Source organism: Cryptomeria japonica, chromosome 6 (genome assembly GCF_030272615.1).
Source record: "Cryptomeria japonica chromosome 6, Sugi_1.0, whole genome shotgun sequence".
NCBI classification, from domain to species: Eukaryota; Viridiplantae; Streptophyta; class Pinopsida; order Cupressales; family Cupressaceae; genus Cryptomeria; species Cryptomeria japonica.
Window position 1 is genome coordinate 30515761 of NC_081410.1, and position 25714 is coordinate 30541474.

At 39.1% G+C, this 25714-nt stretch overlaps 1 protein-coding gene across 2 annotated transcripts in view; it reads right to left on the reverse strand.

Annotated features, from left to right (window-relative positions):
- LOC131069990 (uncharacterized) overlaps window positions 1-25714 on the reverse strand; it is a 216223-nt gene that overhangs the window by 178769 nt on the left and 11740 nt on the right. For both annotated transcript variants that reach the window (XM_059207103.1, XM_058005539.2), the window contains exons 3-4: window positions 14991-15049; window positions 14475-14546 (exon numbers count right to left, since the gene is read on the reverse strand). In XM_059207103.1, the coding sequence (XP_059063086.1) occupies window positions 14475-14546; window positions 14991-15049 (131 nt within the window). The remainder of the gene's footprint in view (window positions 1-14474; window positions 14547-14990; window positions 15050-25714) is intronic.

Below are 25714 nucleotides of genomic sequence, written 5' to 3' on the forward strand. Positions count from 1 at the left end.
CCTTGAAAGGGTTTCCTTATAAATTGTAATGTCCCCGTTTGGGATATACCTAATTTTTGCCAAAAAATAATAATTCCAACAAATGCAATTTATTTACAAATAGAATTCTATAAGAAATTACATAATCAAAATGCCAATTTAGATAAGATCCTTATTTAGGTCTTATAAACAATATTAATTAACATCAAAGCATTAATATCGAGAATCTATGGTCGTCTACAAATAATCTCTATTAAAATCATAGTATCCTAAAATCATTAATATCCATTTCATAGCTTATTCCCATAGTCAATCACATTAGGATCCAATGGAAAAGCTTGATAGAACATCGGGAGACTATCCCCCTCAACCAAGACCAAGGGCACAAAATGAGCCTCCAAGTCATTCAGACCCTAGACCCACAAGTATGGCAAGACCTCCAATCCATCCATCTTGGAGTTGGCATGCTTGATTAGTAAAGACCAGTATTCCTATCAAACATTTTACATTGATTCCAGACATAATTGTTGATAAAGATTAGGCAAATAATTACTAATCCTATATTTCTTGATGGATTGGCAATTTAATCAAATAAGACTTGAAGATGAATAAATAAATACAATAATATTTGCATATCAATTACTTTCAGATTATAGATTGTATTTTATTTTGAATTATTTTTTCCAAGTCAAACTTGATGGTTCAATGATTGATTGATTGATTGAATAAATTCCATTGATTTGATTATTTGAGGTATTGTCGTATTGGTGAGTGATAATTTGAGATATTGCCATATTGGTGGGTGATGATTGAGTGATTGTTGATAAGATGATTGATGAGTGACGATGTAATGAATGCTAGTTTGACATACTGGTGGATGATGATTGAATGAATGTTGATTTGATAGAGTGACACTTGATTACTGAGTTGTTTGTTTTCTTGATCCCAAGATGAATTGATGATTGTTTGCTTGATCTTGCTAATTGATTGTTTGCTTTATTTCTTGAGGGATTGATTATTGATGAATGAATAAAGAATTTGTTATCATGGATTCATGAGTGATAATTGAACAGTGATCCTTGAATGCTTGGAATGATTTATCCCTAATACTTTATTGGTGAAAGGGTCACCACCTTTCATAAGAACTGAGTCACCACCCTCCATTGTTGTCTTTTGCTAATAATAACTTATTTTCCAAATTGTTCTCCCTTGCATGTCCTCCTCAAATGAAACCTTCTTCCCTTTATATCATCCATTGTGAGTGATAAGTCACACATCTTCATCATGTTTGCCCTTTGCAAGAGTCACAACCTTCCACAATTACCACCCTATTGATCGAGTGGTTTTGACACACCAATCAACACAGATTTAGAATACACCAACTATCATTATCTCTCTTGAAAGATAAATGTATTTTATTAGCCAAAAAGCATTTATTCCAAGGTTCGTAAAAGTCGGGTCATGAACATGTTAGATAACTCAAAAACATTGATGTTCATTCGTTGGTAACCCACAAGGGACAAATGGGGTGTAATGGTTTTCTACAAATTTAAGAATTCTAAGCCTTCAATAATTTGAAACTTCTAAATCAGATTTTCAATTATGTGCTTATAGTACTTCTTAACTTCAAATAAACATCAAAAGGCAAGGGAATAGGAATAGAGAAGAGAGAAAGGACTACAAAGGAAGCTAAAGGAAAAGATTTAACTCTTGATAGAACAAACATTTGTGTAGACAAACTCCCTAAAACCCACTTAGCCTTTTGCCAGAATAATTTCACAGCTTGAGGAAAAGGGATGCAAGCTTCAAAGGAAAAATTCAAAAGATCTTCATATTAGCACTGTAAAATTAAATCGACATTCACATCTACTTCACAAATCATGAAACACACATGAATTGACTCGGGATGCAAATATCTAATGTGTCAGTATCTAAAATTGCTTTCACTGTTGGAATGAGCACTCTAAGAACAAGATAAACCACAAAACATCATCAAAGTTTTATTTGCTGGTTCATTACAAGTTTTTCAATAATAACTCAATTCAGACTAAACAAGAAAAGGGATTGCTTTTAAAAGGTAAGGCCAACAAAAACCTCAAAACAATCAAAGGCAAAGCCAAGCTCAACACCAATGACTCAAACAATGATCAAGAGGAACGGCCACCACTCCCCACTTCTCCAAGAAATGGTTAGGTTGGCAGAGAAAAAATAATGAATTTTGAATACCGCGACGCCTTCCCCATTTGCATGATTAATTAGGCCTTATGTACGGGCATCGTGACTACCTGTAACAAAATGAAGTAGTGAGGAATCTTCATTTGTGTTCCATTCCTTGGTCTAGGAGGAATCCTTCTTCTACACATGATTACAGCCTCGAAGATACCTAGCGTTTTTCCTTTGAATTTCCATCTGATGCTCCACTTAAACTTTTTTTGACAAGGGATCCAATGGTAATTCCACACTTATAGAATTCGCAAGACAGTTTTTTTCTTCTTTACATCAATCCGCCTTGAACTCTATATGGTCACTTCATTTCATCACCTTCCCCAACTCCTGCAGATAAAATATTCCAAATCATTAGGATAATGATCATCATTCATTGCAGGATAAAATCACTTGTACTATTCCGCTCTCCTACACATTTAAACAATCATTAGCATCACAAATCAGAATTCCCTTTATATTGAACATCAAATGTGCTTCGCAAAAGGTCTTTGTGCATAACAAAGGGCTTCCGCAATAGTTTTAGCTGGGATCAAACCGATATAGCTTCCACGGGCTTCATCACAACTTGGTTCCACACTTCGTGACATTTGCAGGGTCAGCACACAAAAGGTGCAACGGTTAAAGCACAAGGAGGAGTCAAATCGGAGTATTAGGGGCAAGGTTGACCAAAGGGAGGACACGTGGCAAAACGATGCAAGTTTTAAGTCGTGAAAACCACTAACCCCTCCAAAAAGTGTGCAAACGCACCACGTTACAGGCACAGAAGCAGGGCTTAAATTTAACAAGGGCACGAAATTTTGCAATCTGCCTTGGCACAAAAACATGCCAATTGTCAAGATGGTGTGTGTTCACGAGAGTGTGCAAGCTTTTGCAAGCACGAAAATGCGCTATTGGTTGCAGAGTTTTAAGCATTCAACGAACCAATTGAATAAAAGGGGTCCTAAATTTAGCTTGATTAAGATGGGGCATGTTGTGGAAAAACCACAACACACCCCTTTGAAAGAGTACAACCTTTCATAATTAATGCCCTTTGAAATAGTCACTTCCTTATTTTCTACCCGTTCCTTTCTATTAATCCTTCCTTGATTCATATGCTCCATTCTTTCCTCCTTAACTATTACTGGATGAATGATCCTTGTATGTCCTTCTCAAATGAAACGATCTCCCTTTAATATCTCATGCTTGAGGGAGTCACAACTCTTCATTTCACCCTTTAACGAATCATTAAACTAAATTAAATTTTAATATATTATTTTTTAATTTAATTTATTATTAATATTTATTATTAATATTTATTATTAAATACCATTTAAAGAGGGGGACATTGCATAAATATTTTGTTCTTAGTTGTGTGGATCTTGTGTGTTTGCTATTATTGTGGTTGTTAAATTTTATATAAGTAAAAAGTTTGTTTTATACTAATTCAGTCCCCCCTCTCAATATAAGTTTGTGCTCGTAAATGTGTCATCCCTTTATAAGGAATAAAAGATCGTCCAAGACCAAATAGAAAAGGGTTGTCAAAGGAACGAATATTGGGTTATGTAAAAGAACAAGAGGAAGTCAAGATGAGAAGTAATAGATCAAAGCCTCTTGCATATCCTATTGCCACGAAAATCTCATAAAAACATCCTAGTGTGAAAGATGCTAAGTACTGATTGAAGCAATCTGATTTAATTTTCTGATTCTGATTTCTTTGGCCAGCAGTAGGAGATTTGGTTTTATATGTTTGTTTTTTTTAAGTTTTATGCTTTTTTGTATTTTTTCTAATATATGCCTTGGGAATTTGGTAATGCAAATGAATAGCAAGGAGAAAACATAAACTATTGACTAGAAATAAATTTTCAGATTGTCTGATTTATTAACAGCAATTAACCAATGTCAATAAATAATGAAATTCAACAAGGACATGCCAAAATTGGCCTACCAGGAGTCCAACGCCTTGCCTGGAGAGCTTCTTTATTGACTTAATTGAGTCCAGATGCTGCTAAAAGAACTTCCAAGGTGTTCTAACTGCTCCTTGAAGTTTTATTCTTCTAAATAATAATTACCAAAAACAAATATTGCACAAAGAGATGAAACTGCTGCTGTTTCCCTCAGGCCCCCAAGATACTTCACTGAAATTGGTCAATTTTCCCCACTAATTTGCTCATATCTCCCTCCAAAGTTGTCACAAGCCTGAAAGAATGATTTATTCCCTTATTCCTAATGCTGACAATGAATTTTGCACAAAAGAACCAGCTGTAAACCCTCCAATTTATTTTCTATGATTTCTCAGGCGAGCTAGGAGTGTACGGTTAAGCTGGGAGAAGTATGGTTGACCTTAATCTGCAATAATTTCTCCAAAATAAGTCTTCTAATTGCTCAGATCTGATCTTCGAACCCTTATGATGCTGCTGCTATCCTTCAAATGCCTGATTTGAACCCTTGAAGCCCAAAATTAACCTTTTGTGCCAAAATCGATTGATGAATGATGAAGGGGTTTCGTCCTGTCATCAAAAGATTGAAGGATTTCGTCTTCAATCTTGCTCCAGCCCTCTGCAAAATCGTTGCAGACCTGCAACATAGAATTTCTTCAAATTTTCCAAAACCAAGAATGCCCAAAATGGACGTTCTATGCCTTCTTAACCAAATTGAACCTCTTGTAGGCATCTTTTAAAAATTCTTTGGAATCTTTCTCCTCCAAAAAGTGGTGCCATCTTGAGGGATCTTCATCATGAACATTTCACCACTTTTTTATTATTAAAAGTCTCCTAGGAAAATGTGCAAGGAACTTTTAATATAAAGTAAAATATAAAGTAACTTATAAGTCACTTTTATTTACTTTTTCTAAATTTGGAAAAAGTAACTTTATAAGTTAATATTATAAAGTTTTATTATAAATGGCCCACCAAAGCAAAATTTGTCTAAGTACTAGTCCCCTTTGGCTAGCCAATCATCCCCCTACACTATGGACTTGCCTGTGGTTATGGATATTAGGAAAATCGATGTATCCGGATGGTAACTAAAGAAGTGAGGACATTACATAGGGGCTTCAAACAACCAACTGGCCTACATCCTTTCATGCCAATGCCACCATCATCTAAAAAAGAGAATGTTTTAATTCACAAAAACAAGGAGCATTGGATAAGGACTTAAAAAAATGAAGTGAGAGAGGTTGCAAATCGGAGCATTGCTTGTTGCATTTATGGCAATGGGCTTCCTTTCAACATTGTTAAATCACCTTGTTGGCAGGATATGGTGAATACCCTTTGCAATACACCTAGTTATGTTAGTCATGGGTAAATAAAGGTGCAAACCACCTTATTGGCAAAGGAGGAAGCTTTAGTAGAGGCATTATTGAGAGCGATCAAGGATACATGGCCCAAAAGAAATGTGTTCATCATTTCTCATGGATGGAAAGATTACAAAAATTGACCATTGATATATGTTATAGCAATATCCCATAAAGGGGTGATGCTTTTGAAGGCTATGTTTTGTGAGACGTACATAAAAGATGAAAATTTCATTGCCAATATCCTCATACAATCCATTGAAATGGTGGGGCTTGAAAATTGTGTCCAAGTTATAACGAACAACGCTGAAAATTGTAGGCCAGTTGGGACTATAATGGAGGCCACATACGATCAAATTTTTTGGACACCGTGTGCAGTCCACTCACTCAATTTGACATTGCAAAAGATTAGCACACAAATTGAATGTATAGAATAAGTCTACACAAAGGCCATAGAGACTCAAATGTTTGTGTCTAATCATCATATGTAACAAGCTGCCATATTCAAGACCTTCTACAAGTTATAATTGTTGAAGGTAGTTTAAATTTTATTTTTTAATATATATATATATATATATATTTATTATTATTATTTTTATTTTTTTATTTTCTTTTTTAATTAAATTGATATGTGACATGTAAGTTCTTATACCATGTTATGTTGCCGAAACACAATTTGGATCTCACACAATTGCCTTACGATGACTTGTGAAGATGTGAGAGGCCTTGAGCTCTATGGTCATCAATAGCTTGTGAAGTGTTTGGAGGTAGTCAAGCACAGAAAGAGCCCAAAAAGTAAAAGCATTGATCCTAGATGATGAGTGTTGTACTCTTGTACAATATGTTTTGAATTTCATTGAGCCCATCATATGCATGATAAAGTATGTTGATACCGATCACCCATGTTTTGATGAAATTTATGATGGCATGAACTCCGTGGTGGAGAATAATAGCAATAATAGAAGCAAAGGAACATAACCCAATGGAAACATTTTTCAAAACTGTACAAAAGATTATCGTTAATCGTTGGAACAAGACAACCACCCCCTTACATCTCTTAGCATTTGTTCTATCACCAAAGAATTATAGCAAAGAGGTATCATTGTTGAGGAGGACACCACCGTATAGAGATCGGGAGGTTGTTGTTGGCTATAAATATGCATTTAGAAAGATATATACAAATGAAGAAATCCAATATTGTCTTGAGCACGGCTTGGCCAATTCATAGCTTCCAAAAAACATGATGTTCCCGCTCTTCTAGAGAAATATAGGATAAGCGTTGATGATCGATGGTATCTACATGGTCAAAGCTGCATTTTCTTGCAACCTCTTGCAATCAAAATTCTCTCCCACATATGTATCTTTTATTTATTTTTTTCTTGTTTATCGTTCAATGCTATTATGTTATATATTATATTTTTCAATAATATAATTTTATAATATATGTTTTAACTTTTAAGTTTTGATTATTGAATTATAAACTTAAATACTAAATGTTGTATGCAAACTCAACAAGTTACAAGTTCTTCTTTAGCTGAGCAAAATTGGAGTACATTCTCCTTCATCCACTTCAACCTTCATCTCTTGTCACATAAGAAACCTGAATACAATAACCCCTGAGTGTACTGATTTAGACACTACAATTGCACAGCTTGCCAAGGTCTCTATAGATGAGGCAGCTTCTACACATGACACAGCTAGTGGGAGTGGCAATCGAATTGATTGTAGTTCAAATGAAATCGAAACGAATGTTGATGTTGACCTTGATGCTTCCGATGAAGAACGTGGATTGTAATTTGACCTCTCTCTCTCTCTCTCTCTCTCTCTCTCTCTCTCTCTCTCTCTCTCTCTCTCACACACACATACACACATATTTCCCATGCCCATACCCAAGGGAAAAAAAATTCATTGTACCGCCATACTAGGTTCCAATTCTCGTACCCAGACTGGCAACTAGCTTTTTCTTGTGGCAATTTATTTCCTAAGTTGCAATTCGCCCCCTTGACCCCTCGATACCGATCAAATAGGAATTGAACACTGAAGTTTGAAGCTTCAACAAGTCTTGCAGCATCATTTCCACACATTTGCAAGCTCCCATTGCTTGAAAGAGGTAGGTTTTTTAACATTTTTTTCAACTATTTTTGTTTCACAAATTGTTAAACATGAAACATTAATTGTTTTTCATTATTTTGTTTTTGTTTTGAGTGTGTTCATATTATTTCTTGCCATAGGAACTAGAATGGCATCTACCTCTTCCTCCAGTGGCACAAATGAACGATCAATATCAAAACAAAGAAATGATCCAAATTCTCCCCTATGGAAGTATGTTGACATTATAAGACCGCTTCCAGGAGGTGGTGGATTCCGTTGGAGATGCCAAGAATGTGGTGTAGAACGTAATAGTTCATATTTTCAGGTGGTAGGCCATTTGTGTGGAATACCAAGAAGAGGCATCAAAAAATGCCTTGGAAAAGATGGTAAACATAAACCAGATGAGACAGTGATGAAATATATTAAGGAGCATGCGGCAGCAGAAGAGAGAAAAGTCGGCAGATTGAATCAAACCGCACCAAAAAAACAAAGGGAATGCAACCCCCATCTAATCCCAATGTTGTAGTTGAAAACTACCCCTTCTTTTCCACAACTAAACCTCAAAGTGAAGCACCCTTGACACGCAAAAAAACAAAGGGGCCTTTAGAAACCGCATTTCAAAATGAGAGTTGAGACATTGTCGACCAAGATGTAGCAAGGTGCATTTATGCAACAGGGTTGGCTTTCAATGTTGTTTGCTCCCCATATTGGAAGCAAATGTTGAGAAGCATTAATGAAGCTCCAAGAGTGTATAAGGGCACAGGTTATGAAAAGGTATGTGGAACCTTATTGGAAAGAGAGGTGAAGGGGGTTGAAGATGCATTGAAACCCATAAGAGATGGGCTGAGACAGGTGTATCAATTATTTCAGATGGGTGGAAAGATTCTAAAAATCATCTCTCAATCAATGTCATAGCGGTGTCCTCTAAAGGGGCAATGATTTTGAAAGTTGTGGATTGTGAGGGCCAAGTAAAAGATGGCCAATTTATTGCACATATTCTCATCTCCGCCATTGAGTCAGTGGGACCCCACAATGTTGTCCAAGTCATTATAAACAACGCAAAAAATTGTAGAGCTACTGGTTTGTTGGTTGAGGAACGCTATGATCACATCTTTTGGACACCTTGTGCGGTCCATTCACTCAATCTTATGCTACAAAAGATTGGGAAAAAAATTAAATGGATCAAAGATGTGTATGCAGAGGCTGAGGACATCCAAATGTTCATCACAAACCACCACATGTCTCAAGGGATTTTTAGATCCTTTTCGAATTTGGAGCTATTGAAGGTAACTAAAATAGTGATTTAATTTTACGTTTTCTAATTTTTTAAATTTTCAATGTTCATAATATCATTGTGTAAGCTATATTGTGTATTCTTCTTTAAAGTTTGGCTTTATTTTTTAATCATTTTGGCATTAATTTTTTTTATAGGTTGCTGAGACCCATTTTGCATCAAACACAATCGTCTTGAGCTGACTTGTGAAAATTAAAGTGGCACTTTGCAATATGGTGATCAACACAAATTGGAAAATATGGAAACAAACTAGCAGTGAGAGGGCAGCAAAAATTAGGGAACGGATATTGAATGAATCATGGTGGGATCTTGTGACATATCTCCTTAGTTTCACTGAGCCCATTATGAGCAAGATTCGCTATACCGACATGGATAGGCCTTGCATTGGTGAGATTTATGATGGCATTGACTCAATGCTTGAAAAAATGAAGTGCATTATAAATGCAAGAGAGAAGGACCCCGAGGAGAAATTCTTCAAACAAGTGGAAGCAATTGTTGTAGAAAGGTGGAATAAGATGACCACTCCTTTGCATCTTCTTGCCCATGCTTTGACACCAAAGTACTATAGCAATCAATTTCTTGATAAACCAAAAAGGATTGCACCATGAAGAGATCTATAAGTGTCTAATGCGTACAAGGCAGCATTCCTTAGACTCTATCTTGATGATGATTTATGAGATATTATTACAAATGAGTTCATAGAATTTGCAAATGGAAATGGTCTAAGTGTTGATGCTCTTTGTCATAGATCCAAGAAGGATGCTCAGAGTTGGTGGTACTTCCATGGCACATGCTTCCAAAACCTACAACCCCTTGCTGTCAAAGTTTTATCACGAGTAAGTTTAATTAATTAAAATTTATCACAAGTTTATTTATACTTACTTTGTCTTCATAGGTTGCTAGTAATTTTTAATTTTAATTTTTATAAATTTATAACTTTAATTGTTTACTTTGTCTTCATAGGTTGCTAGTTCATCTACTTCAGAAAGAAATTGGAGCACATACTCTTTCATCCACTCAATAAAGCGCAATAGATTGCAATCAAAAAGAGCAGAGAATTTAGTAATGTGCATTCCAACCTACGTCTTCTTTCACACAAGCAACGTGGCTACAGCCAAAGGGAAATGAAGATGTGGGATATAGAGCCAGAGCATACTGATTTGGATGCTTTCGCTTCTCAGCTTGTGATGTCCCCGGCAGATTAATATTATTTGATATCAAATATGAATAAAGTAAACTTTCTTTATTATATATTAGTGTTAATATTGACTAATATATTATAATAAGAATTCTTTATATTATAATAAGGATTCTTTAATTTTCAATAACGATTAAAGAAAGTTTTAAGTTGAATATTAGTACCTTGCTTAATTGCTATTTAAGCTTACGGGAATTGGTTTCCTACGGGATTTACACCCGTTTTTGATCCTTTAAATAATGTTAGCAAATAAGGAGAAGGGGCAATTATTTTATAAAAAGAGAAACCTGCAAATAAAGGTTGTATATCCATGGGGTATCAACGATTGTGTACAATTCCTTTCACTAGCCATTACTGGCCTATTGGAAGCAGTTGGAAAACCAAAGGGGAATCTACTGGCATGAGCATTAGATGATAATTGCAGAGGTGAAAGAGTTAAACGGCGTCGGGAGGAGTAGTTTCGGGTCTGCGAATTCCATGTAGCGGCGTGAATACATTTTCCGCACTTTTAAACGGAGTCCACATTCACCGAACACATTAACCCTATATCAGGTAAAAGAACAGCGTTAACTGCAGACGGGATTTGACCGCAGCAAGTTTGGAAGGCGTGAGGGATCCATCACAAGCTGGTGTTTTGTAGTATGATTATCAGTTGAAGACGGGCAAAAGGAGGTCCAGATGCCACGCAAGCTGCTAAGGGTCATCGCATAAGAAGCCGGGCAGACTTCGACAACCGATTCATCATCTCCAAGAAATCTCGTGAACAGTACTGGCCTATGTAGCGATGGGCATTATGATGGTGGCGACATCTGCGAAATTCAGAAGTTATGCGCACCTATGATCAAAACCCATGGGACCCAAAGACCACTAGACAGATGACAGCCACTCGAATGCTTCTGCCAACTAACAAGTGCTTCATATAATCCTGTATTATTGCAAATTAATGTCAATAAATACTATGTCAATGAATTGAATTCTGTTAATTTAAGGTGGCAAGGGATATATTGAATTCTGTTAATTTGAGGTGGCAAGGGATATAGGATTAAACGGAATCCATATGTGTTTCAATAATCAATCTGCTCCCTTCAATGCTATATTTCTATATAATCTGGGCAAACTTATCTATTGGTAGTAAGTCCTTGTAAGGAATTTTACACAGCTTGTTGCATTTGATGACTTGGATAGCAAGCAAATTTATAGTGCAAGTGCAAGTGCAAGTGGCATTGGCATTGGTTCATCTAATGTCAATGTCAATGATGAGGAGGATGAGGAGAGGAGGAGAACGAGGATAATGAATTAGAGAATCCATTTGATGATTAAACTTTAAATTGTTGAAAGTTGAAACAATGATACTTGAATATTTTATCACTTTGATATTAAACTTGATGTATATGATGCTATTATGGTATGATCATGATGCTATGATTACAATTTTATTTTGGTTTTGTTGTTCATATGATGCTATGTGACATGCTAATCTTAATACATGCTTACCCAAACCCCTTTTCAAAATTTTATTGTACCAGCATACCTGTTCTTCGAACCCAAACCAGCAGCTTAGCTTATTTCTATTTATTCCGTTTGCTTACTGTTTTATTAGCTGGCAACAGCTAAACAGTTTGATTCCATTTAATATTGAGTTGTGGGCCGGTAATATTCACACCTTTTTCTTATCTGGGCAATTAAGTTTAAAATGTTTAGTTTTTATGCACCTATTCCCATTCCTAAGTGAGTCGGCATCATGTTTTGCATTTATTTGACATTCTTGATATGATCCTACCAGCTTTGATTCTGACAACAGTCTCTAATGTGGGTCTGATTTTGGCTCAAAAAGTTATGATACCAGATCGTGGTTTTCAAAGACAGCAAAGTTAGCAATTAAATGGAAACGGGATGATTTTAAAAGTGGACGATAATACTGGAGTGAGAGGTAGGACTGCCAGTGATGGGGAAAATTTGTGAACGTTCTGGTAAAGGAAAAAACCTGGAGGAACCAATGAGGCCTGCAAGTCTTATCTGATGGTAATCAGATTTGTGGCTGTTCAGCCATAAGTTGTCACTCCTTAATTTTTATTCAAGGATTTGTCCTCATTGGACTATTAGACAATGTATTCCTGGGAGCAAAGTTGTGATTCAAAATTGAGAAATAAGATTGTACTACTCTTTTTGTTTTTACACCTGCCTGAGTTGGTTACCTGTTGTGGGTACCTGATTCGGGACTGCACTAAATAGGCACATGCAAAATATTAAGCAATAATAATGAAGTCAGTTAGTCAAATGGTTGAATAATCAGTTGCCAATCAATCAACCTACTGATAGGGAGGCTACCTAGTTTACCATCAATTAGAATTCTTTGATGGTTGCTTCTATCCCTTCCCGGGTTCCAAGTCTATCCCTTTAGACTTCTAAGGGCTTCCCTACCATTTGTTTGCTTATCTCACCTTCCTCAAGCTCACAAAGTAAGCTTGCTCACTATATCCTTGCAGGGGTGCAGCACACACACGCATGTGTTCTCTCAAAACCACCCATCCTGTTTGGTTTGGCAAATACACTCCTTTCGGTTACACAATGTCTAAGTTTCAAGCGTACAGCCTTCTGGATCTTCTTCCAGTTCTCAGCAGATTCCTTCCCCTGCAAGTTATCTCCTTCAAATTACTGAAACCTAGCCGGACTATCACCAAGCTCGCCTAGGCTCAGTATGTAGAAATGGCGATTACCATTTCATGGTTTCCCCCTACTACTACTCTACTCTTACTGTACATTTTTGGCTCTTCTTGAAGAACTCCAATGGCCGCATGGATGCCACGGTGGAGGTTCGAGACAGAGCCATATTTACACTGTGAATTCAAAACAACGAAACAAACAACAAAAAGGAAACTTAAATTACAAAACTGTAATGAAAAACTTAACAAAACAAGACAGTACAAAACACAGTGATAGAAAACCAAAAAACAGACTGTATGTATTTCCTATAGTATTCTACCATCCAACATCCAACCTTTTACAAATGCCCATTGGGTCTTTTAAACATTCCATCCGTCGTGAAAAACAGACGGCTACAAACTGAAAAACAATTTCATAATGGTCATCGGCGTAGCCTTAGAACCTGGCTTCCGATGCCCGTTGCGAAGTTTGCACTTTTCCCTTCGGGCATCAGGATAGCAAGAAATCCCTTCGTCCGATAGCCGATGTCGACTTTTTGCGCTCCGCACTTCCTATCGGGTCATCGAGAAGTCTTCAAAACTTTACTTCCAATGACCGATGACAGTTTCCACCACTCGTGCTTTTTCCATCGAGCGTCGGGATAGCAAGAAATCCCTTCGTCCGATAGCCGATGCTTTCCTCCGCTTCCTAGGTGTTTCCATCGGGTCATCGAGACTCCTCCAAACATGTTAGCCTAATCGTCCGATCTTGCTCACGTGGCACCCCCTGATTGGCTTCGGGGTCTCTGTCCTGCCACCTTAGCATGGCCTCTCTAACCGCCCGGAATGCTCTTCTTTTTCGTTGGGTCCCACCATGGTCGCCAAGTCGCGGAAGATAAACTTCGTGCAACTTGCCATAGCGGTATAGCAACAATCGTCCGATCCTTCCGGACTTGCTCACTTGTTAACCGATCAAGAAGGTGGTTTCATCGGGTCATCAGGAAGACTTCAGACATGTTAGCCCGATGGTCGATGTCATCAATGTCTACCTCCTCCGCTTGTGCCTTGTTATCGAGTCATCGGGGTAACAAGAAAACACTCCTCTCAATACCCGATAACTCTCTCCTCGACTAGCACTTTCCTGTCGGGTCCGCGGGATAGCATAAAACCACTCTCCCCGATACCCGATACTCGATAACTCCCATCGGGTCATCGGAGTAGCGTGCAACAACTCCTGTCGATACCCGATGGCTCATCGGATCATCGCTGTAGCAAGAACAATCTCTACCCGATACCTGATGGCTCCACTCCACCCCTATGCTTTCTTATCGGGTCATCGGGGTAAGTGTGAACCACTCCTACCAATACCCGATACAACTACTCCAACTCTGGCGACCTCATTGGGGTAAGACTTACCGATCGGGTTAGGTCTTGCCAATAAGGAAAACTTCAAAAACTGCAAACAAACCACTAAACCAATGGACTAGAGCCAATCCTTATGTATATACATGACCACTGGAAGGTCTCACAAGCCAAAATTGCTGAAGGGCATTTCAACCCTTAGGTGCTCCTGCACCACCTACTCTGTTATATATTTCAGCTTCATTAATAAAATCTTTGCTCATTCTGCTCCATCTGCAGTCAGAATATATACAGGATATAGTTTCATAATTGCCTACTCCCAAAAACATCAACCTTCAACAAAACGATTGTCATTCAATTTCGAAATAAGGCATGCCAGCGACAAGAATGGAATTTCATAACAATACTAACCTCTTCACCTGATACATATAGCACTGGAGCTGGAGTATAAACCTCACAACCTTCAGCAAGCAAAGCACCAATCTGTGATACATTGAAAAAATAAATTAGAAGGTTGAAAACCAACAAATCCAAAGGAAATGAAAACTTGTAGAGTCCATGCTTGTTATGGCTGCCATATTTAGAACTAACTGCCCATCTTTCCTATTCTAACAAAAATGATACGTATTTTGCATCTATGTCATTCTACTGCAATTAAAACACTAAAAATTGTACATAACACATGGCATATTGAGAATATCATACCATGCAACATAATGCAGATCACAAGGCCAACAATTCTAAGTAACACAAAGCAAGTTGAAAATATCAGCAAATTCACACTATATAAGGCCTAGTGCAGACATCTCATATCCAGTCGCAAATAGCAAATTCAAAAAGAAACAAATGAAAAAAGGAGCAGCAGAATATTTCATCTTCTATTGTTTCTACTTTCATAAGTTCAGAAAAAGCCAAAAAGTATATCACCTGCAATAGAAGTGTGCTTTTTCCAACACCAGGATCACCACCAACGAGAACCAAAGATCCTGAGAAAAAATAAACAAATCATTTGATTCAGAAACATACAGACAAGTGTCAGAAACCTCATAACAACAGCAAACCTCTAATAATGCATATCCACAACAGCTGCCACAAGTTCAATAATACCTTATAGCCACTTACTGAACATCATAACCCATAACCATACTACAAGGTAAGCTTATCCTTTACACAAGGAGAAAACATCCTATAGAGATTGGAACTTGAGTTGTATGGCACCCAGTTAGGAATAGAGTTGTGAATGTGGTAATTAGTATAAAGCTAGTTTCTTGGGACTGTATAAATGGTTGCAACTAGGACCAAAGTAATGAGAGTTGTCAAGTATGACAAGTACTTAGCAAATATTACTCTGTGCGGTGAAATTTGGAATGATTAAAACTATGGTAAAACCAACAAAGATCCAACCACATAAACCCTAGTTCTACAATCAAGAATCCACCATACACCAATGAAGAACCTAAAACATGTAAATCTCAACAAAATAAAAAGATTATACCATTCAGATGTTTGGTAGGGTTTGATCTCCATTGTTTCCTATCTCCATTGATCTTGTTTGATATGATTGCTCTCAGATTTTATGTGTTTACAAGAGCTCAACAAAAAACAGATTGTGGTTGTGAAGTCGCTTGATCGCATCAAGATTGATTGATCGCTAATTAGTTAGATTGCTGGATTAATTAGGCTGTTGGATTAGGGTTATGAAAGGATGAAGGAATCATCTTATATAGAGAACACCTTAGAAAATGAAGGGATAGGATTAAGAGGTGAAAGGATAAATGGTACTAGGATTAAAGGGTAGGTAGGGAGAAGGATAAAATATTAGAAAGGTGCTTAAGATAAAATCAAGAGATAAATGACAAGTGTCATGAAAGGAAAAAGCTAATGAATTAATTAAATAAATAAAAATTCATTTAATTAATAGAGGGAGTGGGACCAATTAAATAAATTTAAAGAAAGGATAATTTAAATAAATAAAAATATTATTTAATATCATTAAGAAGTACTAATAATTATGCAATTGATGCAAGCAAGTTACATTCAATAGCCAAGCAGATTGCTGAGACAGGACAGAGCATTCACAATGGAGGACTTCATGACTACAAATGGCATCAAAACACAAAGCTTTATTTCCAGAGACATTGGTTACCACTTTTGATCAGTTAGACTGGAGTTTAGATTCTAGTGTTTTTATATTTCATGTTATTTTAGGATCTGTCGTTAATCTTGCACATTTTATGATATTTCTACTTCATGTGTTTAAGTTAGAACCAACGATGGAGAATCTGACTCAGCGTGCTAGATTTCTGAACATTTCCTTGTTTTTGAGTGAAGAGAACTAAATTACAAATTTTGGAAAAGGGTTTTGCAAAATTTTGAAAATCATCATTTACAACTATTTGATAATTACCTGCATGTTGTTGATATCAGCTTCTGCAATCCTTGCAATTAGTTCAATTTGATTTTGAGGAAATGTCTCATGCAATATGATACCTTTTGAAAGGTTTGGTAAGGCGAAATTCCTGCTTCTTCAGGCCTTTGCACTCCTGTGTGCCCTGATCTCTCCCATGGATTAATATAGATCAGATTTTGCAGAATATTATATCTGATCGCATCAAGGGGTTCATCCTCTCCATTGTGAGCTTGTCTCCAATAGTGAAAGCTTTACATTTAAGTTCAGATTTTGATTTAATTGTAACTGCCCTTAGCATATTTGCAAATAAATTGTGGAAACCTCAGGTTGTTATTTGTAATGTCCCCACTTTGAAATATTATTTGATAATAAATAGAAAATAATAAAAAATTAAAATACAAAAGAATAAAAATTAAATTAAATTAAAATATAAAAGATTATAACTAAAATATAATTATGAAATGATAAGTTGTGACTCCCCCAAATATAAAGTATAAAAGGGAGAAGTTAACTCATTTCAATGGGGGATAATTTGGGAATCAAAAGTGCAGATCTGATTTAAATAAGAAGTGTGGATCTGATTTAAATAAGAAGTGCAGATCTGACTGTGAAAGGTTGTGTCTCTTGCCAAAGGGCATACATGATGAAGAGGTGTGACCTCTCCCTCACATTGACAGATATAAAGAAAAGGAATCAAAGCATCCAGAGAGATCACCATCGATCAGATCAGATCAGAACTGTTATTAAGTTACAGGCAGTAGCATCCTTCTTCTTGGCGGTACGCATGGGGATGTGCTTAATATATGAAGCCTGATAATGTTCTTATGCAGAATTTAATAGTAATATTAATATAGACTGCAATATGTATGACAGTCATACTTAATTTCATATACATTCATAGTACATGAAAGACTATTATATTAATGGCCCATTCCTTAATCATTCGATATTGCCCCTCATGAGGATAGGTTAGTTTTGTTAGGGAGAGGCAGAGTAATACCTCACAAGATAGGTGAGCCCAAGATGGGATATGGGCGAAGTCCTGAAACCTTGAGGGAGCCTACTTGTAGATTGGGTTCCAAGCACCCTATGACAAATAATTCACCATCCTCCGTTAGGGTTGATGATTAGGAAAGAAGTAAGGATGGGGCCTAAATATAATAATTATTGATTGTATTATGAATAATTGATTGTTTTCTAGTTTCAATAATCGGATTAAAGGCATGATAAGTGTGGTGATATATGGCTTAATTATGGAAACAGGCTTACTCCTAGTAGGGGACATTACAATTGGTATCCAAACCTTGATCCTGCCATCCTGCAAAATAAAGATGAATCAATGAATCATTCTAGTCAACGAGAAGGAATCTAACAATACGTGTATTCACATGTATGTTCTGTGTTCCATATATTAATATGTATGCTTCATGTTTTTATGCATATGCTCCGTGTTTGCATAAATCCATGAGTATGCTTTGTGTTTTTGTGTGTATGCTCCATGATTGGTTCATACCCGATGTGTTTCCAACATATTTATTCCATTGGTGTTTGCAAAGCCATTTCATATTGGGAATCATTTTGTGATGGTCTACAGTGATTTAATATGGAAGATAAGCGACCCCATATTAAGACCTTATTAGTGGTAGAAGGATATTGGATTACCATTGTTAAAGATGGGAAACATGATTAGCTTGCAACGATTACACATGGAAGAATAATGTAAACAGTGAGTTCATATTTTTACTCAGACTGCAGCGACTAGAATATAAACAATAGTTCATTAGTCAAATTGATATGCTCGACCAGATTACAGTGATCAAGAAGAGTTAAAGAGCAGCGATCACACAAATAACGGAAGCAACAACAAACAAGATGCAATTCAAAGTGGTATGCAAAGACTTAGTTTGCAGCGGATGCTGGCCAACAAACCACGGTTAGTTACCACAGTTTATAAAACAAGTTAATTATAGTTAAAGGCCCATCATCATCCAAAGGTGCGACTCAAAATAATAGGGGGCACCAATTCATTATAGCCACAAATATGCAGTGGTTTGTTTCGTAATTATTATTAAGAGGTGCAATTTATGATAATTATAAAAAGAAATAATTTGTTCTTGAAGGATTGTGACCCATTTGGATATATCTATTAGATGTGAAGAGGCATATCTTTTTTAGAAGGAAAATGCATATCTTGGAATATATATATATATATGGATTGAAAATGAAGAAGAAAATGAATAAGTCGGATAAAACTCATACACCAGTCTCAAAGGGAGGATTCTATGAAGATCATTGCAGACTTGTGAAGAAGTAAATAAGTAGTATGATGTGAGTTAAAATATAGAAGTCTTATATACCGAAACCCTTCAATAAGCAGAAGACTGCAGCTTTATTGAAGTAGTCTAATGCAGATATAAAAGAAGATTCAGCAAGAGTAAATGAAATAGAATCAATGTGCAAACATTAAAGAAGATAAAGGATACAAGGAAATCTGAACTAAACTGAAGATTTTATAAAAGGTATTTCAATAGAAGAATAAGCTGATGGAGAACATTTTGAAAACTCCATGATCATTGCTCAAGGACAAGCAATCTTGGGTGGGGTGGACTATAATGTCCCCACTTTGAAATATAATTTAATAGCGATAAAATTAAAATACAATAGTATAAAAATTAAAACTAAATTAAAATATAAAAGAGTATAATAAAAAAAATTGATTAAAGTTAATGAATGGTCAAAACGCATGAAATGATAAGTTGCGACTCTCCCAAATATGAGGTATAAAACGGAGAAGAGAACTCATTTGAAGCGGGGACAATCTGGGAATCAAAAGTGCAGATCTGATTCTGAAAGGTTGTGTTCCTTTCAAAGGGCAGAAATAATGACGAGTTGCACTCTTTCAAAGGGTGCTAATGGTGAAAGGGTGTGTCTCTTGCCAAAGGGCATACATGATGAAGAGGTGTGACCTCTCCCTCAAATTGAGAGAAAAAAAGGAAAGATATTAAAAGCATCCAGGGAGATCACCATCGATCAGATCAGATCAGAACTGTTATTAAGTTACAGGCAGTGGCATCCTTGTTCTTCGTGGTATGCATGGGAATGTGCTTAATATGTATGCTTGATAATATGAAGCCTGATAATGTTCTTATGCAGAATTTAATAGTAATATTAATATAGACTGCAATATGTAGGACAGTCGACAATAATTAATTCATCACCATTTGAAATTAATGAGGAATGATGTCGTACGGGCATGAGGTGTAGAGGGCCGAGCTAGGGCATCGCCCTAGCTCGTGATTGGGGGTGGTTGCAGAGTGTCCAGGGTGCGCGGAAGGGTTTGCGCAGAGCGGGGGTGCCAGGGCAATGCGGGGAGCAGCAAATGGGGAAGGGGAGAGGAGCGGTGGGCTGCGCGAGGTTTCGGGCTGCGCGGCTCAGCCGCCTTTCCACGCAGGCAGCAGGTTCCAGCAGGGTTGGGGGCCACGTGTGGACCTCCATCCCGGGTGTGTTGGGAGGGGTGGCATTTTGGGGTTTTTTTAAACCTTTCAGGCCCCTTTGGGGTTTAGGGTGTCATCCGCCTCAAGCTTTATGGCAAGTATTAGCGAGGAAGGCCTCGAAGGGCTCAGCCAATCATGGATTTTCGTGCCGCAGTGGGCTCAAAACCCCCATCACAGAGCATGAAGACTTTCAATAATAACCTTTTATCCTCAGACTCAGGGTCTAGTAGTGCCGATAGCTCTCATATTTCGAAGATTAATGGTTGCTTGGAGAGATGCAGCGAGAGGCCAAAACTGGTTATTCCTCTTGAGATGATAGCGGAAGACGTCGAATATTTTTCCAAACACTCGCTATATTGCAAGTTTTTGGGAATGAGGGTTTCTTTGCAGTTCTTGGAAAACTAGGCGCTAAGGACTTGGGCTTCGGAGGAGGAAATGGAGATTATGCTGTTGGCAAATAACTACTTCATGGTTACCTTTAACTGCATGGAGGATCACAATAGGGTCTTCGAAGGTGGTCCGTATTTTTACAACCAGGTGGGGTTGTTCATCAAACCTTGGCATGCGGGGTTTAACCCCTCGGAGGAACTCCCGAATAGGGTTCCTGTGTGGGTCCGTTTACCACGTTTTCCTGTGGAATGTTACCGAGAAGATGTGCTTCGGATGCTGGCCGCTCTGCTTGGGAAGCCAGTGGGATCCTCTACACAAACCCTGGGGAGAAGGTAATGACCTTTGCGCGTATTTGTGTTGAAATTGATCTTAGTAAACCTTTGTCAGATGCTATAGATATGTGTGCAGGCTCTTATTCTTGGGTTCAGCAGTTAGATTATGAGACTTTACCTTTTCGATGCCGTCTATGTCATGAGTATGATCATTTACAACGTAAGTGTCCTAGATATAAACCGATGGTGCGCCAACCTCAGTAGTTGGAACCGAGCCCAAGATAGGGCTGAAAAAGGGATAGTTGTTATGTCAGTTGAGGTTGGGGGAACTGATGGTTTTGTCCCAATTAAGACAAAGAACAGGAACCGAGGACAAAAGAGGCCTTTACAGATGAGAAAGGAGGAGGATACCTATAACAAATTTGAGACCTTAGATGACCTTTGCCATCAAGAAGTTAATCGAGGGTTAACCCCACTAGATCAAGGTGCGTTAGGGGGGGCTCCGGAAAGAGCACTAGAGGACCCTATCCAGGCCCTGCTAGTGGTTGGAAGCCAGCAAATGGAGATGGATTGACCAGTAGGGGTTCAGTTGGGACTCACTTCTAGAATTGAGGTGAATTTGGTTGAGGGGGAGGGATCTTCGATAGCTTTGAAACTGGAACCGGCTGGGGCCAAAAGCAATAAGACCCCCGCTCATCTGGGTTTGCATCAAAAAGATATTAAGAAAAGTGCGTCAAAGAAGAGCTCAAAGGTTGGCAGAAAGAAGGATTTGGACAAGATCAAATTGATGGGGGAGAATTTGGTTGAGTCAAGGTCGGTAAAGACTTTGGATTCTCACTTTTCCAATCCTCCAAAATGATTGTGCTTTCATGGAATGTGAGGGGCTTGAACAGCGGCCCCAGACAAAAAGTTGTTCGGGAGTTGATTAGGAATCATTCGCCTGATGTCTTATTTCTGCAAGAAACTAAACTTATAGTGGAGAGTATGATGGGTCTAGTGCCGACGCTGTGGGCTCGAGGAGAGTGTCAGTGTGTTGGGGCAGCTGGTTCCTCTGGAGGGGTGGCCTGTCTTTGGAACCCCTTAAAGTTTTGCCCGGTCTAGTGGGTGGCCTCTCAATCTTCGTTATCCGGGGTTATCTCTAGTTTCGAGACTGGAGAATTCATTTTGTTTTCTAACATCTATGCCCCTACTTGATCTTTAGGGGAAGCAAATATTATAGTCTCATATTTCCTGTATGCGAAGGCTGGCCCCTTTTCATCCTTGGATTATGGCAGGAGACTTCAATACCATCCTAGAGCTAAGCGAGAAGAAGGGGGGGGTGATGCCGTTGGAACCCTCTTCTTTCCTTTTTCAGGATAATATTTCCTTGCTGCAACTTGTTGACATTAAACCTGGTAATGGCTTGTTCACCTGGAACAATAGGAGGGTGGGAGAGTATTGGATTGCAGAGAGGTTGGATCGTTTCCTGCTTTCTAATTTTTGGATTGACGGGGGGTGGTCCACCAATTCGGAGATTCTTGACTGGAGAGGGTCAGATCACTGGCCCATCAAGCTGGTTTCTTCTTCGGCTCAGGTTGCTCGCTCACCTTCATTTAAATTCCAACTGATGTGGCTTCGGGATCCTTCTTTGCAGGCTCTGGTAGAGGAGTGGTGGAGGAAAGGGAGGCCGACCTTTGGCACTGCCATGTACTCTTTTGCCAAGCAGCTACAATTTGTTAAGTTTCAGCTCAAACAGTGGAACCGATAGGGCTTCGGGAACATTTTTCATGCCAAAAAAGCTGCTCTAATTGTGCTGAATGGGATCACCAGCGAAATCAAAGAGCAAGGTTTGTCTGAGGACTTGCTCAAGGAGGAAGATAGGGCCGTCAAGGTGGTTGAGGAATGGGAGCTTAGGGAAGAAATTTACTGGAAGCAAAGAGCTCGTATTGATTGGCTGAAGGAGGGGGACAAGAACACTGCTTTCTTCTTCAATTCAGTGAAAGCTAGAAGGCATGGAAACTCCATCCCGGTTCTAGTTAATGACAGAGGCGAACAGTGCTTATCCTTGCAGGAGATATCTAGGGAGGCGTCTCAGTATTTCCAGTCCCTTTTCAGGGAGGACTCGCAGGGGGAAATAGGGGAGGAGAACAAGGTTCTCGCTTGCATTCCTTCTCTTGTCACGGGGGAGATGAACGAGCAGCTTTTGTGTCCTATTTTGTTGGAAGAGCTTGAGAGGATTGTCTTCCACGTGAGGAAAGGAAAAGCTCCTGGACCAAATGGGTTCCCAGTAGAATTCTTTCAAGAATTCTGGGATGTTGTCAAGCTGGATTTACTAGAGGTGGTGCAGGAGTCCCAGAGGAATAAGCAGATGCTTAGGGCGTTGAATGCGACTTTCATTGCTCTTATCCCCAAGTGTGAGGGGGCTAACCGGTTAGGCCAGTTCCGCCCCATCTCTCTCTGCAATGTGATTTATAAGATCATCTCTAAGCTGATAGCAGATAGATTGAAGAAGTGCCTGGGGAATGTTATCTCTGAGGAGTAGAGTGGGTTTGTGGAAGGGCATCAAATTTTGGATGGGGTGGTCATTGCCACGGAGACCATTCATTCTATGGCAACCTCCAAGGAAAAAGCTAAGTTTATCAAGCTGGACATGGCTAAGGCGTACGACAAAGTTCGATGGTCCTTCCTTCAGAAGATCCTCAAGGAGTTTGGTTTTGCTGATGAGTAGATTCAGTGGGTTATGAGTTGTGTTACGACTACTTCTTTCTTTGTGCTCATCAATGGAGATCATACTGAGCTGTTTGGTGCGTCTAGGGGTCTCCGTCAAGAAGACCCCCTCTCCCCTTATCTTTTCATTCTTCTAGTTGAGGGTTTGGGGAGGCTGATTAAGCATAATGTGGGTATGGGGATTATTCAAGGTTGGAAATGGGGTAATGACTTGCAGCCGCAGTCTCATCTGCAGTTTGTGGATGACACGGCTCTTATGGGGTTTGCTCGGATCAAAGAAGCTAATAATCTGCGTATGGTCTTGGATGTTTATCTTGCGGCATCAGGCCAGCTAATCAATGAGGATAAATCTTCTATCCTCTTTTTCAACACTCCTGAAGCTATTCAATGGAGGATTGCTCTTATCTTGAGATTCCAAGTTGGCTCCTTGTCGTTGATTTATTTGGGTATCCCTATCTCTCCTGGTAACCCTCCTAGAGAGTCTTGGCAGGGTATCTTAGATAAATTTCGTTCGAAAGTTGAACATTGGACTTATAGATGGCTATCCTTTGTTGGGAGGGTTCAATTGATTCAGTCGGTGATTCAGGATCTTCCGATCTATCGATGTATGCTTCATGTGGCTCCTAAGTGGTTCTTGAAGGGTCTGGACTCTCTGGCTAGGCAATTCTTATGGGCAGGCAATCTTTCCTCTTCAAAATGGAGTCTTATCAATTGGGACTTGGTTTGTAGCCCGAAGCAGTCAGGGGGGCTTGGTTTAAGGTAGTCTATTCCTTTTGGGGAGGCTTTGGCAACTAAATTGTATTGGAGGTGGTGTGTGGAGCAGGATCAGGGTTGGGCCAAGATTTTGGCCAACAAATTGTCCTGATGGAGGAAATCCCTAGATATCAGCTTGAGGGAAAGGGCTCTTCGATCTGGAATACTCTCAAGAGGGGGGCTTCTCTCATTAAGGCAAGACTCTTTTGGATTTGCAAGAGGGGGGAAGAGGTCCTTTTGTGGAACGACTCTTGGGATGGCTACCCTCCCATTCTTGATCAATTCCTTAACCTTGGGAATCTGTGCCAGAGGTTTTTGGAGGCTGGATGGTCAAGGGTGAGTGACTTCAAGGCTGTTTATAGGTGTGGACGTCTGGAGTTGGAGAGGTGGAAGTCTCCTGATGAGTGGCCGGTTGCTGGGATGGAGGAAGAGTGTGCAGAGCTGCAGGGCATTTTGGCGAGTAGACATTGTAGCTCCCTCAAGGGTAGGGATGGGCTGGCTTGGTCTCCCAATCCTAAGGGCGTGTTTACGATGGCTAGTGGATACCAGGAATTGTTGTACCGAAGACTTGAGGGAAGAGAGGTGAACTGGTGGAAACAGGTGTGGAGTAATGCGTCTTGGTCGAAGTGTAATTGCTTTGCTTGGACTTTGGCTTTGAATAGATGTCTAACCTGGGACAATATCCACAAGCGGGGATTTCTGGGGCCCTCTATCTGTGTTTTGTGTGGTAATGGGGAGGAAGATTCCTCACACCTGTTCTTCAGATGTCCCTTCTCTCGGCTTATTTGGCATTATTGGTGGGGGGTGTGGAAGCATCTTTGTATCCACGCGTATTCTCTGGTGGAGTTCTAGAGCAGTTTAGGCAGACCTCCTATCCTGTCCTCCTTTCTTCAGACTGTCTGGTATATTGGGCCCATCTTCATCCTGTGGTAGATATGGCTCGAGAGGAACAGGAGAATCTTTCGTGAGGTCAGATTGTGAGTTCAGCAAGTTTGGAATAGAATCATTGCAATGATCCGAGAGACGGTGGAAGCGAAATGTGAGGTCAATTTTCCTTTGGGTAGGGATGAGACTGATATTGTGAGTAGGCTTGGTCTGCAGGAGTTGTCTCCGGCCTCAGCTTGTGTCAACAGAGGTAGACGGGCCATGAAGAAGGTGCAAAGGATGGGAAGGTGGATACCCCCTCAGGATGAGTTTATCAAGATTAACACTGATGGCTCATCTAGGGGTAACCCAGGCCCTGCTGGAGTTGGTGGTGTTGGCAGGAATAGCATGGGGGAGGTCGTCTTCCTCTTTTCGGTGCATAAAGGTTGGCAATCTAATAACTTTATGAAGGGATTGGCGATTCTCTATGCCCTTGAACGTGCTTGGGAACTGGGTTGAAGGAAGGTGATTTGTGAATCGGACTCACAAATTGTTGTTAACTTGTTGACGGAGCAGAAGGTGAGCGGGATTCATTGCCAGTTGGCAAAGATTGTTCAGCAAATTCTCCAAATTAGTTCTTTAATGGAACAGGTCTCTTTCATCCACATCCCCTGTGAATGGAATAGAGCTGCTGATTGTTTGGCCAAGTGGGCCTTGGAACATGGTAGTGATTGGAAAGTTGACGGTTGGGAGCATCTCTCT